The 18,277-nt window shown below is 37.1% G+C and overlaps 1 protein-coding gene across 2 annotated transcripts in view; it reads left to right on the plus strand.

Moving 5' to 3' along the window:
• Positions 1–2,292: 2,292 nt before the first annotated feature.
• The window catches only part of CDK5RAP1 (CDK5 regulatory subunit associated protein 1), a 35,016-nt gene continuing 19,031 nt past the window's right edge, over positions 2,293–18,277 (plus strand). The window contains exons 1-8 of one of the 2 annotated variants that reach the window (XM_016428426.2): positions 2,293–2,426; positions 4,453–4,788; positions 6,147–6,250; positions 8,823–8,857; positions 9,765–9,865; positions 13,514–13,724; positions 14,001–14,121; positions 17,329–17,559. In XM_016428426.2, coding sequence (XP_016283912.2) covers positions 4,476–4,788; positions 6,147–6,250; positions 8,823–8,857; positions 9,765–9,865; positions 13,514–13,724; positions 14,001–14,121; positions 17,329–17,559 — 1,116 coding nt within the window. In that variant the 5' untranslated portion in view covers positions 2,293–2,426; positions 4,453–4,475. The remainder of the gene's footprint in view (positions 2,427–4,452; positions 4,789–6,146; positions 6,251–8,822; positions 8,858–9,764; positions 9,866–13,513; positions 13,725–14,000; positions 14,122–17,328; positions 17,560–18,277) is intronic. The other variant, XM_056811937.1, reaches the window with a different exon arrangement.

Consider the following 18,277-nt stretch of genomic DNA (forward strand, 5'->3'; position numbering starts at 1 on the left):
GAAGGTGGCATCCTGGAATTCTGAACCTGAGGTTCCTTTTAATTCAATAGATATGTATTAATGTGACAATAGTGTGGACTACATGAACATTTGGTAAGTATCTTAGGCAAGAATGTACTGGTAACTGTTTAATAAGCACCTCTCTAAAAAGCAAAGTACTCACAACATACTTTTAAGTTTAATCTGCATTATTAACATTTTTTCCATCACTTAAGTCTAGACAATCAACAAAAGGGGACAGAACATTGGGCCTGGAGTCAGGAAAAGGCTGAGTACAAATCCAGTCTCATACACTTACTTGCTGTTTGACCCTGGGAAAGTCACTTCATCTCTTTCTGCCTCGGTTTCCTCAATTGTAAAATAGGGATGATAATAGCACCTACCTCCAAGGGAGATTGTTAGGACCCAATGGAAATAATAATTCTAAAAGCACTTCGTATAGTGCTTGGCACATAGTATTTGCTACATAATATATTGTTGTTTTTTGGTCAAAAGAAAAAATCATGTCCTAATTTGTAGTGTTTGTCAATTTTGGAGTAAATGTTCACACCGAAAATTTAACTACCAGCTCTTGTTAGTTCATATGAGCTGGCTGCAACACTCCTCTTGTCCCATGCAATATGATTTTCTTGCTGACCTGCTTTCAAAAAATTTATATAAAGTGTGTATTTTGGCCACCAGATGGCTCTATCCTCCAGGCACTACCCAAATAGCAGTGGGTATCCATTGTACATGGGCTTTTAGGTTTTCCCAAAGGCTTTGGCATTCTTGCTGATCAACAGAGGACATTCACATATTACCTTTTAGATTACTCTATTTCACACCATCAGGATAGCTGGCAAGGTTTAGTCACCTTCATTAGTTAGGAAGATAAGGGTTAAAAAAAAAAAGAGGAAACGGCCCCTGACTAGCTTCAAGGATTCTATTGTGATATAACATGTACATACAAATAAGAAAATAGAGCACACTTCTTCCTATCCAGGAAGAGGCAGTCCTGTGCTATGTATGTAGAGAAAAAATATGACTTCTAAGCTTCTGAGAGAATGCAAAGCAAAACATTGTATGATTGTCGAAAGAAATTTATTTCAATTGGGGCCTGTGTTAAAAATGTATCTTGTTTTGTTCCCTTAAGTATTCTTCTCTTTTCTGCTCATTATAGTAAATAGTAACAATAGCAGGAAAGTAGTAAATAGTAACAATAGCATGTACAGATTGACCCCCAAATCAAAAGAGCATAATTTGCAAACTCTACTACTATATATTAACCAAAATTTACCTTCTGGTAATGTATCCTTAATCAGAGGTAGCTATCTAGGCTTTGCTGTCAGGGTCTTTTGGTCCTACAATATATAAATCTCAGATAAATTCCAGACATCTACAATATGAACAGCAGAACACCAAATGTTACTGACTGAGATGATATGGATATGTAGACTTCAAAGTTTTATTAAGAACTTTGAAATGATTTAGATATGTTAATGAAGTAATCCAAGGTAGCAGGGAGTAAGTTAGTAGGTCCCCTCCAACAAAAAACCCAAAAATCTATAAAAATGAGACTTTAAACTCCTACCCCCACACCCTCAGCACTCTTCCATCTCTGATTCATGGTTAAATGATGGTTTCTCTTTCCCATGCTGCCTGCTTTCCTTCACCACCATTTCCACTCATCACATGCCACCTGCCTCTATGTCATTCCTTCCTTTTGTCACTGTCCACTGTCTCTTTACTTTCTGTGCTGTTCTCCTCTCTTGCACTTCTGAGCTTTAATAAAGTATGTTTCAGTCTGGGTAAATACCCTAAGAACTAAGCGTGCCTGCCCCCACTGAATTTCAACAATTACTTAGCAATATGAGGACAGAGGTCTTCCTGGTAGGCATAGGAGAGATCAAGACTTCTGAATGGTGTACAGGAGCCCTCTGAGGGGCAGTCGGATATGAAAGTCAGGCTCATCCTATGTGGATCTCCCAGGCTTGCAATTCTTGAGATCACTGAGAAGGCCACTCCTAGTTGAGATCATTCTCTTTCCAGGTTTTGTATTAAGGTAAAGACTTCTTTTTGCTTTGGAGGGGAGGAGGGGAAAGGGGAGGGGAAGGGCGGCGGGGAGAGTGGGGGAGGGTTTCATGAAAATAATCTCTGCCCTTCTGGTGGCACCAATTTGGCCCTTCATATTAGTCCTTTATCATTATTTCCTTGGAGAGGAGGATTTTGTCGTCCAGATTAGGGAAGGGAAGACTTGCAGGGAAGCCACGTGGATGGAAGCCTGGGACGGAACTCATCTCAAGGAGCTTGTTTCCGGGGGTGCCAGTTACGCGACGGAACGAAATGCGCTTCCGTAGTCACCAAAGGAACCTGGAGGTTGTTTCGTGACCTCCCGGCTTCAGGCTGCCGGTCGTCAGTCCCGGGAGTATCCTTGCAAAGCCGGTAAGGTGAGCACGGACGTACAGTTGGGAAGAAGCAACATTTTCCAGGTTCAGTTTAGCGAGTGAAGGGATTTGGAACACTAGACAGATGCACCGACCAGTGTTACTGGGCATCTGACGCATGCGTGTTAAACACTCTGCTCCACTACTTTTTCCCCACGTGAAGTTGGGTATTCTGGGCGAGTTTAAGTTTTTTTTTTCTTTTTCATTTTGGTCCTGACCTTGAAGCCCTGGGTCTCAAAGGCGAGCATAGAAGGGCCTACTGGGCAGTCGGTGCTGTGGGGAGGGAGATAAGAGACTTTGCACAAATCATGACAGGAAGTGACTACCCCAAAGTCGAGTAGTTTTACAGCCAGAGGTAGTGTCAAAACGGAACCTGTAGAAAGTGTCAGGCATTCAGATTCCATATTCAGCACTTTTTCTACTACAAATTGAAAAAGAATTGGTTTTTCTTTTTTTTTTTAACCCTTAACTTCCGTCTTGGAGTCAATACTGTGTATTGGGTGTTAAGTGACTTGCCCAGGGTCACACAGCTGGGAAGTGTCTGAGGTCAAATTTGAACCTAGGACCTCCTGTCTCTAGGCCTGACTCTCAATCCACTGAGCTACCCAGCTGCCCCATAGTTTGTCTTTTGAGTGAGTACATTTCTGGAATTGAAACTTATTCCATTGTAAGTGTTATTGAGATAGAAGAACACAGAAAAACTGATACCCACCCTCCACAAACACACATATATACACTAGAATTTAGGATGTAGCACTGTCTTAGGTAAAAGTAGGAAAAACATGGCACTAAGTGGACCAGTACTAAGTTTTATCTCCCTCATACCAGTGGGAGTCTGTAAGTATGTAGTCACTGAGGAAAAATAATTTGATTCAACTGAACATTTAAGAGTTTGGGTTTGTTGTTGTTGTTGTTGTTTGGTAGAAATAGGAATACCCACACACATTCACACCTGTATTTTAGACTTGCCATCTATTTGACCTTTGTTTTTAGCCTGCTGGGATTAGAAAGTGAAGACGCCAACCTTCTGGTCAACTCAGAAGTTCTCTCATTATTGTTTCATTTAGCATTTATTGAGGTTCCACTGTATGTGTGTGCTTTAGGAAGAAACAAAAGCAACTGAGAGTTGTGGTCCCTACCCATGTGGAAGTTGAAATCAAATTGGGTGATCAAAACATTGGCATAATGTGAAACAACTTGTTTTTTTTTTTTTAAACTGGTGAATGTATGTATAAAAGAATGTTTCTTTAGATGACCTCTTCAGCTCTTGACATCTTACATGTTATGATCCTAAAGTAAGGTGAGATTATTTAATAAATTTATATTAAAATGGAATTTTTTATCTAGTTTTGGAAAGGAAAGAGCCTGTAGGGGTGGGAAGAGTGTTCTAGATGCAGATTATGACATATATAGAATGAGGAGGAATAAGATATTCCTTTGCTAAGATATAATGATGTTTGCTTGACAGGTGTGCAAAATGAATTGGTAAGGAATATAATAAATAGGAAGCTGATGATTTGAGGGGCTTGGTCGATGAAGAACATTAATGAATTGTATTTAATACTTCACATTAAATGGCTTAATGTGTGAGTGAGAATTGTGAAGGAATAAGCTCAAGATTCAAATATTTACTCAATAATTTTGTTTAATTTATCATACTTTAAAAAACTTAGGATGAATAATTTTGTTGATGTGAACACACTCTCCAAATTGGAACTGCTTTGTAACTTGATAGATGGTTCTTTAAAGGTAATTTGGTTAAAACGCTTGTCATCTGCAGCCAAACTGGTTCTGAGTCCCTATAAGATTAGACGGATCCTCTGGATAGCCAACATACAATTATCACTGATTTCATACTCATAATCTTTCTGGCTTGGTGGGACTGCCAGAGCTTATACATTGCTTATAGTTATGATTTTTGAGGATCCGGTTATATCTCCATGCCATGATAAGGCATCAGAAGTGGACTACAATAGAAGTCGAGTATAAAAATGTTTATAATATATTTGGCATTTTTTGGTTTTTGCAGGGTTTGGATCCCTTGCTCCCAAGATGCAGCCTTTAAAATGTGCATTGAGAACAGGTCAGACTCTGAGGCAGAGTCCATTGTCCTCAGTAATCGGGCAGATACTCAGGACCTACAGAACAACAAACCATCTCAATGCAGAAGTGTACCCAGAGTTAGAAAAACAGCAAGATGATAGACTCCAGAGAGATTTCAGCTCTAGATTGGCAGCAGGACCAACATTTCAACACTTTCTAAGAAATGCCTCTGTTCCTCAAGAGAAGTCTGATTCCTCTGCAACAGTGGAGGATCCACCACCTTATCTTACTCCAGAAGCCCTTTTAGGAAGAGGGAGAAAAGGTCTGGTTTTACTCCCTTCTGTCTGTATTCCTCAGTGCCATTTTACAATTTGCACATATTAGGTCTTAACTTTTAAAACTGTTATAATACTAAATATTGTTACATTTATTTTTTTCTTTTCTATTTTTGTTTTTTTCTAGGTCTATGACATTTTTTTTAACCCTTACCTTCTGTCTTAGAATCAATACTGTATATTGATTCCAAGGCAGTAGAGTGGTAAGGGCTAGGCAATGGGGGTTAACTGACTTACCCAGGGTCACACAGCTAGGCAGTGTCTGAGGCCAGATTTGAACCTAGGACCTCCCATCTGTAGGTCTGGCTGTCAATCCACTGAGCCACCCAGCTGCCCCCTAGGGCTGTGACATTTAATTACTAATATAAGGACTACTCAATTTTAATATCTATTAATTAGAACCCTTAATTTTTTACTTAAACAATAATTTGCAATATGGATCTATCATACTAGTTCCCCCCCCCCCCACATTATTTTATTTATTTATTTTTAGAATATTTTCCCATGATTATATGATTTATATTCTCCCTCCCCTCTTCCCTCCTCACTCCTGGAGCTGACAAGAAATTCCACTGGTTTATGCATGTCTTATCACTCAAAAAATGATTTCCATATTATTCATATTTGTAATAGACATACTAGTTTCTTAATAGTCCTGACGCTGGAGGCTTGAGAAGATTTGATTTCAGTTGAAACTCGTTATGGAACTGAATACTTCTATGATAGAAAAGTATTACAGATATGAAATTTCCTAAGACTGCAAATTTATATATAAGAATTCTATTTTTTGCCTGCCTGAGGTTGAATTCCTGGGAATTTATTCGTTCAGTATGCTTCTGTCTTTCTGTATGACCTTTGGGATAGTCTCACGTCCCTTTTAATTGTTAAAATGATTGTCAAAATGCATGAAGTGAATAAAGAATCATTTAGGCTTATAATGTTAAGTAGATTCATTGTTCATTTTTGAGCTATAGATTCAGTTGAACCTAAATCATACCTTTTATCTTTATAGAGAGTTTTGTGATCATGATTGACTATTCCAAGGTCTTTTTATGAAATTAATACTTCTTTTTCAGAATAGCAAGATCACAAATCCCAAAACTGTTAGGGACCTTAATAAATCATCTGGTCCAATCTCTTTCCCATTCTGAAGATGAGATAAGTGACATTTATTGTGGCAGTTACTCTGTTAGCATATAGGTACAGCCATTAATAATAAACCTGATATACCACTGTGATATTTTTAAGTGTCAGCAGGGTATTTGAAAAGGTATTTTTATCAATAGCCCCTTGTTTTTTCCCTACCATATGCTGTATTTACATACAATTTCCCTTATTTTTCCAGTCTACCTAGAGACTTATGGTTGCCAAATGAATGTTAATGATGCAGAGATTGCTTGGGCCATTCTTCAGAAGAGTGGCTACTTGAGAACTAACACCCTCCACGAGGTATGATATCATTTAATTTTATCTTATATCCTGGACTTAGGAGAAAGTTTTCATTTACAGTCAAAGCTGTGGATTAAATGTGGATTCGAATCTTGGTTACCTAGGAGGAATGATGATATATGCTTCTCATTTCTTGATAAAGAGTTAGAAGATTATGAAGAACAGAATGTTACATAACATAACAGGCATGATTGCTTTATCAATTAGTTTTACTTACCTTTTTCTTTGTATCCCTCTATGAGGGATAATTTACTGGTTTAGAAAGCTGGTACTTAGTAGGAAATGACTCATAGGGGGAAAAAAAATTGTGCCCTCAAGGACAGTATATATGTCTATTAGATGGATACATGTCTTAAAAATATCCAAAAGTAAAGTATGAAAGTGGTATAGAGATCCAATAAAGATTCTAAGTGATTCAGAAGAGGAGAATGAGTGAGATGGCAGGTAGAGATCAGAAAAGACTTCAGTGAGTAAGTGTTACCTGATTCTAGGTCTTGAAAGGGATTTCAACCAGTAAATAAAAGGAAAGAACTTTGCACCATTCTTTGTGGGTATTTTCCATTAATATCTAGGTGTCAGAAAGGAAGGATGAAATCAGAGAATAGCTAGTACTTCAAGGTACTTGAAGGGGAATTGAATGAAGTAATGCTGGAAGGGTAAGTTGGAACCAGAGTATAGAGGAGCTTTTTTGCCAAATTAAGAAGTTTGTATTTATCCTATAGATAATAGGGAACCACTGAAATATTTTATATGATGAGTGATATAGACACCTAGGGGCAACCAGGTGGCATAGTGGATAGAGTTTCAGCCCTAGAGTCAGGAGGACCTGGGTTCAGATCTGGCCTTAGATATTTCCTAGTGTGTGACTTTGGGTAAGTCACTTAACCCCCTTTGCCTAGTCCTTGCTGCACTAAGACAGAAAGTAAGAGTTCAAAATAAAAAGCTTATATGGATGATTTAGCATTTGCAAGAAGGTAAGAGACCATATCCTCTCAAAACTGCTCTCTCAGAAGTTACCAGTGACCTTTTAGTTACCAAGTCCTGTCTTTTTCTTAATTCTCATCCTTCTTGACTCTGAAAAATTGACACCAATTACAATATACTCTTGAGTTTTCATGATATAATTCTCTTTTGGTTTTCCTCCTCCTTATCAGATTATTTTTTCTCAAGCTCCTTTGCTCAGTCATCTATCACACCATCTAACTGTGGATGTACTCTAGAACTTTATCTTTGGCTGGCTTCTCTCCTCATTGGCTATCATGGGTTTAATGATCAAGTCCATGCAATTCATTCAGTAAATCAATAAACATTTATTAAGTGCCTACTGTATGTTAGGCATTCTACTAAGCAAGAGAGATATAAAAAACAAAACAAAACCAGAAGATAGTCCCTGCTCTCAGGGAGCTTACAATCTTATGGGGAGATAACAAACACATAAATATATACACAGGATAAATGGGAAATAATGAACAGAGAGAAGGCTCTAGAATTAAGAGATGCTGGGAAAGACTTCCTGTAAAAGATTGCATTTTAGTTGGAACTCAGAGGAAGCCAGGGAAGCCAGTAAGTGGAGATGAGGAAGAAGAGCATTCTAAACATGGAGGACATCCAGAGATTATACTGGGAGCTGAAAAATGGAGTGTTTTGTTCGTATAACAGCAAGGCCAGGGTCACTGGATTGAAAAGTGAATGTGTGTTGGAAAATAAAGTATATGAAGATGGAAGAGAGGCATAGATGATGACTAATTGATTTCAAATCTATTCTGTCCTGCTGTAATCTCTTTCTTGAATGATATTTATCTGTTGTACATTTTAAACTTCATCCCCTATATGCATCTCCAATTTAACATGTTAGAAACAGAACTTGGTTTCTTGTTCTTAAATCACCAAGCCACTCATCTTCTGAACTTTTTAATTACTGTTAAGGACACCACTATCCTTCTAGTTACCCTGATTTGCAACCTCATTGTCACCCTTGATTCCTTACCTTTACTCATTCCATTTTTTCTCTCACACAGCTACCACTTCCTGGTCTATTGTCATAGCATTTGAATTGGTTTTCCTGTTTCATTTTCCCCTTATCCAATCCATCCTCTATATAGTTGCCAGAGGTTTTTGCTCTCACCATGTCACTCCTTACTCAGTAAACTGCAGTTGTTCCCTATTGTCTCTAGGATCAAATATAAACTCTTCCCTTTGGCTTTCAAAGTTCTTTACAACTCAGTTTCAACTTACCTTCTCCGCTTTATTCCATGTTACTCTCTTCATCTCTACAATCTAGTCAAATCAACCTTACTGTTTTCTCATACAAAGTATTCCATCTCCCATCTCTGTATTTGTGCACTGGCTGTCACTAGAATTGGGATTCTGGAGAATGGGATAAGAATTTAGGTTCAAAATTTTGAAGGGAGACTGGTGAGGATAGACCTGGAGAGACAACCTAGAAAGTCAACAAGGTGGAATGAGCAGAGATTGTCATAAGGATGGAGAATAGGTGGAGTTTATAGTAATAATTCTTCAAGGGAATCCTTGACTTCAAAATGATCATTTTTCTTTTCTTTCCTGCTCTCAGGCTGACGTGATTCTTCTTGTTACATGTTCAATAAGGTGAGAATTTGTTTATATGAACAGATAAATGACTCACTGTCTTTTGGATTATGGAGTGCTGATGTACTATCTGTAGGATATGCAGTGCTTGGCACTGAATAAGTTCTTAATGAATGTTTTTTTGATTGTGTAAGATGTAATGTTTTTTCTAGGTGTAATGATGGGGTTGGCTTGTAATAGTTTTCCTCTCTTTGGACAGCTTGTGTAATCATTGAAACACATTTATGAAGCAACAGTCTAGGACTAAGGATGTAGTATATGATTAGAGGACCTATTTTTCATCCATGTGAAGTTAGGTGCCTATGTCTTACGAGTAACCTTTTCTAGTGAGTGAAACATAGTTGTTTTCCATTCTAAATACAGAGTATGGCAGTATTTCTTTCTTTCTTTCTTTCTTTTTTTTTAGAAATGTTTTATTAATGCAGTGCTCTTTTTAAAAATTGCCTATTCTCAATGTCCTTCCCCCTGTTCTTATAAAACCTCTCTAATACAAAATTCATTTATACAAAACAAACCAATTAGCCACATCTGAAAATGTAGGCTACATTCTACATCTGTCATCCAACACTTCTCTACAAGAAGTCAAAGGCTTATTTCACCATCAGTCCTCTGAAGTAACTATTAGCTACTGCATTGATTAGAGTTATGACATCTTTGAGCATTGTTTTCCTTTATATTACTGTATAAATTGTTCTTCTTTTGCTTCACATCTGTTTATACACATTTTCCATAGTTATTTTTCCACCGCTGATTATGGTTAAAGTGATTCATTAATGATTCTTTCTGCAAGAAGACTAAACAGCCAGAGGCAGTTGTAACATTCTCTCTACCTCCATTTCTGTTTTGTGGCACTTTTAAGTGCCCTGATTATTTGGATTCTAACTTGACTTTTTGATTTATGTTACAGAGAGAAGGCTGAACAGGCTATTTGGAATCGTTTAAAACGACTTAAATTCATAAAGGCCAGACGTCTCAGATCACAAGTTCCTCTTCGAATTGGGATTCTAGGTATCCTAAGTTTGGTAATTATATTCATTTTGGTGAATTGGGCTCTGTATTGTTGTAATACACTAGATTCTCCCTTCAATGTCACCACTTGTGAAATCTGAGCAGATACAACAGGACATTGTATCTTGGATTCATTATATCAGGGTCTCCCATAGCACAAGATTTTGTATGTGTTGCCTTGAAAGAATGAAGAAAACAAGGGCATCTAGGTAGCACAGTGGATGGATAGCCAGGCCTGGAGTCAGGAAGACCTGGGCTTGTATTTGGCCCTAGACATTTCCTAACTGTGTGACCCTGGGCAAATCACTTAACCCCAATTGCCTAGCCTTTACTGATCTTCTGCCTTAAAATGGATACTTACTATTGATTCTATGACTGAAGGCAAGGGTTTAAAAAAAAATTTAAGAAAGCACATGGCCCTATGCACATAGAATACATTTAATAAAAGAAGGCTGAATAATAGGACAGTGTCTTTTATACCTCAAAGTTCTGTCATTTTGTTAGTATGAGTACTTTCTCCACAGGTACAAATCACAACTTGTTTATACTTTAACTGAAGTATGACCAAAATGTCATCATCTGGTGGCCAACCTCCTAGTTTTGACTTTTTGAGCTTAAGTAGGTACTAGAGGAGTTAGAACTAGAAGGGACTTTGGAGAGTATCCAGTCCCACTCCCTCATTTATTAGATGAAGAAATTTAGCCTAGTTTCTTTGAACAACAAATATAACATATAGCTGGTCCCTGAGACTATACTTATTCTTGGGTTATGACCTTCCCGGAGTTTGTGGTCTGTTATACACCTCAGGAACTCAGGGATCACCTCCATGCTATGACTCATCAGGGTAGCATCTTAATGAAGGATAAATTTTCATAAGCCCCTGCATGGGGCTTGAGCCAATCCTTGGATGATTCCAAAGAGAACAGGGGAATGAGGCCAGCATCTATGATTACTTTTCACACTTCTGACCTAAAATACATTGTTGGGAGTGGACAGTCCATAAAGTGGTAGATTCTTTGTCAATGTAATACTATGGAAGGAGTGCTGGCTCTGAAGTTATAGGACTTGGGTCCAAATTTCAGCACTGATACTTACTACCTGTGTAACCTTAGACAAGTCACTTAGCCTCTCTGGGCCTCAGTTTCTTCAAAATCTAAGTTTATGATCCTTTGTTTTCTCATGCTATCCTGACCTTCTTGGGTGGTTCTCTTAAGAATTACAGTTTTTAAACATTCTAATTATATAGAAATTTTAATTACATAGCTATTATAATTAATTATAATTATATTATAATTCTCAAGAATATACCAAAATACATTTTCAAACTTCCTTCAATATTTTATTAACCTGTGATTGCATTGATGTTCATGCTCCTTCTACCAATGCAAGTGACCTCTTTAATTAAGATTTAGCAAAATTTCTTTGAGAATTGTGTTTTTAAAAAGTCTCACCTTGGTAATGTGCCTCTCTGAATTTAGTTTTTGTCTTTTCATGAGAGAAACTGAGTCTGTTGACAGATCCCTTCTAGCACAGTAAGGTTCTCCAGAACTTATGCCTCCCTGACTTAGCTTTAATAATCCAAGGTAGCCCCTATGTCACTATCAGGCTCATTGTCAAATGCCCCAGATTTTTTGCTTACAGGTAAGTGTGTTTTAGAAACATCCAAGAGGATTTGTTCTTGGAATACCCAAAAGCTTCCTCCTTATAACCAGGCACCATAAGGTGCCTCTTAAGTATATGGCAAATTCCATTCCCCATATTTTTAATGGCAATCCCCACTGGATGAAAGATAAGAGTGGAAGTGGGGTTAGAGAAAGGTAAAGAATAGGCTTAGTTGTAGGAAAAAAGTCAGCTCCTAGAATAGTGTAATTTTTGGCTTACAAATCATTATAGTTAATGAGCAGGTCAAGTTAAGGCTCATGCATTTAAAAGATTTCTTTTTTTTTTTTTTTTTTTTTTTAAGTTTTAATATTATTTTATTTGGTCGTTTTCATACATTATTCACTGGAAACAAAGATCGTTTTCTTTTCCTCCCCTCCCCCCCCCCCCCCCCCCGCCTTTCCCTCTCCCATAGCCGATGCATGATTCCACTGGTTATCACATGTGTTCTTGACTCGAACCCTTTTCCCTGTTGTTGGAGTTTGCATTATAGTGTTCATTTAGAGTCTCTCCTCAGTCTTATCTCCTCCAACCCTGTGGTCGAGCAGTTGCTTTTCAGCGGTGTTTTTACTCCCACAGTTTATCCTCTGCTTGTGGGTAGTATTTTTTTTTTTAGATCCCTGCAGATTGTTCAGGGAAATTGCATTGATACTTATGGAGAAGTCCATCACCTTCGATTGTACCACAATGTATCAGTCTCTGTGTATAATGTTTTCCTGGTTCTGCTCCTTTCGCTCTGCATCACTTCCTGGAGGTTGTTCCAGTTCACATGGAATTCCTCCACTTTATTATTCCTTTTAGCACAATAATATTCCATCACCAACATATACCACAATTTGTTTAGCCATTCCCCAATTGAGGGGCATCCCCTCATTTTCCAATTTTTGGCCACCACAAAGAGCGCAGCTATGAATATTTTTGTACAAGTCTTTTTGTCCATTATCTCTTTGGGGTACAAGCCCAGCAGTGCTATGGCTGGATCAAAGGGCAGACAGTCTTTTATCGCCCTTTGGGCATAGTTCCAAATTGCCCTCCAGAATGGTTGGATCAATTCACAACTCCACCAGCAATGAATTAATGTCCCCACTTTGCCACATCCCCTCCAGCATTCATTACTTTGCATAGCTGTCATGTTAGCCAATCTGCTAGGTGTGAGATGATACCTCAGAGTTGTTTTGATTTGCATCTCTCTGATTATAAGAGATGTAGAGCACTTTTTCATGTGCTTATTAATAGTTTTGATTTCTTTGGCTGAGAATTGCCTGTTCATGTCCCTTGCCCATTTGTCAATTGGAGAATGGCTTGATTTTTTGTACAATTGATTTAGTTCTTTATAAATTTTAGTAATTAAACCCTTGTCAGAGGTTTTTATGAAGATTGTTTCCCAATTTGTTGCTACCCTTCTGATTTTGGTTACATTGGTTTTGTTTGTACAAAAACTTTTTAATTTGATGTAATCCAGATTATTTATTTTGCATTTTGTAATTCTTTCTAATTCTTGCTTGGTTTTGAAGTATTTCCCTTCCCAAAGGTCTGACATGTATACTATTCTGTGTTCGCCTAATTTTCTTATAGTTTCTTTCTTTATGTTCAAGTCATTCATCCATTTTGAATTTATCTTGGTGTAGGGTGTGAGGTGTTGATCTAAGCCTAATCTTTCCCACACTGTCCTCCAATTTTCCCAACAGTTTTTATGAAATAGTGGGTAAAAGATTTCTGAGTAAGTGGCTGTTTGCCTTTTTCTCAGGCAATTTAGTGGGTTGGTAATCAGTGACCACCTTGAGGATTTAAGATTCTCTTCTTGAATTGCTTGTGCAGAAAAGTATTGATTGCAAGATTATTCAAGTTTTGGTCACTTTCAGAGGACAGCTGAATACTCTCAGAGGCTTCATGTACATAAATTTCATAGGTGAATGTGGATCTGTGTACTTTGCATGAACTGTAAGAATAAATACCATTGCATAGATATATTTATTTTTCCCTCCCCAGGATGTATGGCCGAAAGGTTGAAGGAAGAGATCCTGCACAGGGAAAAATTGGTGGACATTGTAGCTGGACCAGATGCTTACCGGGATCTTCCTCGGCTGCTGTCTTTGGCAGATTCTGGCCAGCGATCTGCTAATGTTTTGCTTTCGCTAGAGGAGACCTATGCAGACATCATGCCAGTTCAGACAAGTTCAAACGCCACATCAGCATTTGTGTGAGAGTCATTTCCCCGTGTTGCATTTTTAAATTCTCCTTTTGATGACTCATGTAATAAGTCAGATACAAAGGACACAGAACAGAGCCCTAGGTCTAAAACTGTAATTCCTAAAAATTAAAAGTTTTTGTGTGTCTCTTAGATCTGAATTTGATTTTGTGTGAATAATGCAGCTAACAAAAAAAAAATCCCAAAACATAATGTTGTGAAGATTTCATTTTTTTTTATCTCAAGCAGAGAATATTCTTTGCTAATTTCTGATGATTTTCTCTCCAGGTCAATTATGCGAGGTTGTGATAACATGTGTAGCTACTGTATTGTTCCTTTCACACGTGGCCGTGAAAGAAGTCGGCCAATTGCCTCCATTCTGGAAGAAGTGAAGAAACTCTCTCAGCAGGTGATATATTGCCTGTGCATTTTTCCTTTTTAGTATTTGGGGAAAGAAAGAAAGGCTGATATGAATGTGGTCTGCCAGTTCTGTAGATGAGAGACAAAGAAATGGGAAGAAAGACCTTCTCAAGAAGAGTCAAGTAAAAGGTCTCTAGGGAGGTGCTATGTCTTTCTGTGTTTATGTGTGTATCTTTAAACTCTTACCACCAACCAATTATTTCCCTGTTGTCTTCAAACATACTCAAGTCTTCTTTATCCTTAAAAATTCTTCAAGACCTTCACATTTCCTTAAGGTATCTTCCTATATCTCTCCTTCCTTTCTCAGACAAACTCTGAAAAAGTAGTTGGTACTCACTGCTGCTGTTTCCTCTCCTTTACTCTTTGCAATCTGTCTTCTAAACTAAACTGAAATTATTCTTTCCAAAGTTACCAATTATTTCTTGATTGCCAAATAAGATCTTTTCTTAAAAATTATCCATGGAAGTTTTCATGAGATTTGAAGAACAAGAATGTTTGGTAGTTCAATCCTGTTCAAGCCATTAGCTAAACTCATGAGCATTATTTAAACTCATTCTTCCTGGTTTCATATTCACCTTACATGATCAGTTATCTGTTCATTTAGTGTAGTCAAATTAGAAATAACATTATTTGAAATCCACACAGCTTTGAAAAATTATGATCTTCATTAGTATTTTAGCAAAGGCTATTTATTTTAAAAAAAAAATTTAAGTATTTATCTATTTATCACCAATTACATGTTATAACAAATTTCTACACAAGTTTTCCTGAGTTATATGATTAAACTTATCTTCCTCCATCCCTTCCCTTCCCCTTCCTGATGCAGGCAGGCAATTTGATTTGGGTTATATGTGTATTATCACATAAAACATTTCCATATTATTCATTTTTATAAGTGAGTAATCTTATAAATCCAAAACCCCAGAACTTAAACCCAAATAAATAATTGAAAAATTGTATACTATCATCTGCATTCTGACTCCAACAGTTCTTTCTCCAGAGGTGCAGAGCCTTCTTTGTCATAAGTATTTGTCATTGTATTGCCATTAATAAGCTAAATTGATCACTGCTGATCATTCAGCAATATTGCTGTTACTGTGTACAGTGTTTTCCTGGTTCTGCTTATTTCCTGCTGCATCAATTCATGTAGATCTTTCCAGCTTTTTCTGAAATCATTCTGTTCATCATTCCTTACAGCACAATAGTATTCCATCACCATCCTATATAACACAATTTGCTCAGCCATTCCCAATTGAGGGACATCCCCTCAACTTCCAATTCTTTGCCAACACAAAAAGAGCAGCTATAAACATTTTTATACAACTAGGCCCTTCCCTTCCTCCCCTTTTATTTTTTAATCTCTCTGGGATAGAGATCTAGTAGTGGTATCACTGGACCAAAGTGTATGGATTGTTTTATTGCCTTTTGGGCATAATTCCAAATTGCCCTCCAGAATGATTGGATCAATTCACAGCTCCACCAGTAATGCAATAATGTCCCAATTTTGCCACATGCCCTCCAACATTTATCATTTTCCTTTACCATCATATTAGCCAATCTGATGGGTATGAGGTGGTACTTCAGAGTTGTTTTAATTTGTATTTCTCTAATCAAAAGGGATTTAGGACTTTTTTTCATATGATTATTGACAGCTTTCATTTCTTCATCTGAAAACTGCCTATTTGTATTCTCTGACCATTTGTCATTTGGGGAATGACTTATATTCTTATGAATTTTATTTAATTATGTATTTGGGAAATGAGACCTTTATCAGAGAAATTAGTTAGAAAAATGTTTTCCCAGTTTGTTGATTCCCTTCTAATCTTGGTTTCCTTAGTTTTGTTTGTACAAAACCTTTTAAATTTAATATAATCATAATTATTCATTTTATGTTTGAAGCTATTTCAATTGGTTATATAGATATTATTTGATAATTATATAGTTGAAAAACAATTTATTAGTATCTTTCACGGTGATCTCTTTTCAATATTAGAAACAAATATTTAACAATGTAACTAAAGAAATTCTTCTGGTACCATTCTTTTTATATTTTTAAGTTCTATTTTTTTTAAAGCTAAAGTTAAATTAGAGCCTTTTTTTTATTAGCATTTATTCATTCACAAAATGCTAGAATCTTGAATTAGTAGGTACTTCAAAAGTTGCCAGTCAAGACATCCTCAATTCTTTCAACTTATCTTTGTGTAACAGAGTTTTAAATAGCATTATCATCTTAGTCACCATTTTTCTGGACATTTTCTGACTTGCCAATGTCATCTCAAAAATGAGATGCCTAGGACTAAGAGCAGTACTCTAAATGTAATCAGATTAGAGCAGAGTCCAGTGGGGTCACTACTTCTGTCATTATGAACACTATATCAGTATATCTTAAAAACTAATTTTCTTTTCCCTTGCTCCAATATCACTCTTATCAAGTCTACACCAATTCTGAGGAATGATTTAATTTTATTATGTTGAAGTTATGATTATGTAGGAACTTCCCTTATAATTCAGTCCCACGGGAAGTGGTGGGTGCAAATTTAATTTGGTTTCCTTTTTTTTATTGAACCTAAAGTTCTTAATCACATTAAGAAGTGAGAAACTGAATGTCTAGGGAGTCTGGAAAGCAGATGACCTTATTTTTAATTTTATCTGTGAGTAATAGGTTCTTTTAGGAACAGGCATTTGCAAGGAGAATAGATTCCTTATTTATAGATTGCTACTGGGTTGGATCTATTAGAGTACTTAAATTGTTCCATAAGTTATTCAGTTAATTTTAATATTGTTTAGAGGCCTAGAATAATGTCAGATGGTTCTAGATCATCTGGATAATTACAGTTTGGGGAAGAATATTGGTAAGCCTGAATGGCAGTCATATCAAAATAGTTTTAGTCACATCTCATCTGCTACTTAAAATATGATATGGTCTCTTAAAAACTTGAACTTATGGGGGCAGCTGGGTGGCTCAGTGGATTAAGAGCCAGGCCTAGAGATGGGAGGTCCTAGGTTCAAATCTGGCCTCAGACACTTCCTAGCTGTGTGACCCTGGGCAAATCAATTAATCCCCATTGCCTAGTCCTTACCACTCTTCTGCCTTGGAGCCAATACACAGTATTGACTCCAAGATGAAAGGTAAGGGTTTTGAAGGTGCCATAAGTATTTCTAATTCATCTCATTATGTATTTATTCCATGTTATAGGGTCTGAAAGAAGTAACACTCCTTGGTCAGAATGTCAATAGCTATCAAGACAAGTCAGAAATGCAATTCAATAACGCCATGCCCACTCATCTGAGTCGAGGATTTAGTGAAAATTACAAAACCAAGAAAGGAGGCCTTCGGTTTGCTGATCTTCTGGATCAGGTCTCCAGGGTTGATCCTGAAATGAGGATCCGCTTCACTTCTCCTCACCCCAAGGACTTTCCTGACGAGGCAAGTGTTGAATCTCCATGAAGAAATGATGTTGCTTTTACTGTAGAAGCCTTCCCTTCCTTCAGAAAGCCTGAATTCAGGTCCAAGAAGAAATCAGAGGACAGGTTTATAAATTATTCTTTAGCTTTGAAATCTATTGTTCTTTTGTAGAAATGAAAAACTCCTTTTTAGATGAGAATGGAATGTAGAGCCTATTATGAGTTTGAGATTGGAGCCAACTATTGACTAACTGAATGTTGTGGGGAGATTCAGGGCAAGGCAGAGTTATTGGAATTTTTATAGTACTTTTGCTATAGCACTACCAAAGGAGATATTCATTGGCTTACCTGTGCTATTCTCGCTTTGTTATATCAGTTGAAATAAATATGAGACTAGTTTCATCATAGAATGCTCTGGCAAGTGAAATGTAACAAGAAGGAGAAACTGAGGCAATTCTTCCAGTAAGGTAACATTTATTAACAGGGGCATGCTGCCTGCCAATAAATGGGTCAATGGCTTGCCTTCATTTATGCTAAAGATCCTGAGCAAAAGGACAGAGTTTTGGGGAGTAAGGAACAAAAAATGAATCAGGGTAGATGACATCATAAGGTTGAGACCACTGTGATTTGTTATAGAGCTGGGACACAAGGAACAGCATGATTGGTTGGAAATTTGGTGATATGGGCTAGTAACAACCCCCTCTGTTCTTCCCTGTGCCTAAAAAGTGCCCATTATTTTA

The sequence above is a fragment of the Monodelphis domestica genome, chromosome 1 (assembly GCF_027887165.1).
Source record: "Monodelphis domestica isolate mMonDom1 chromosome 1, mMonDom1.pri, whole genome shotgun sequence".
Taxonomy (NCBI): domain Eukaryota; kingdom Metazoa; phylum Chordata; class Mammalia; order Didelphimorphia; family Didelphidae; genus Monodelphis; species Monodelphis domestica.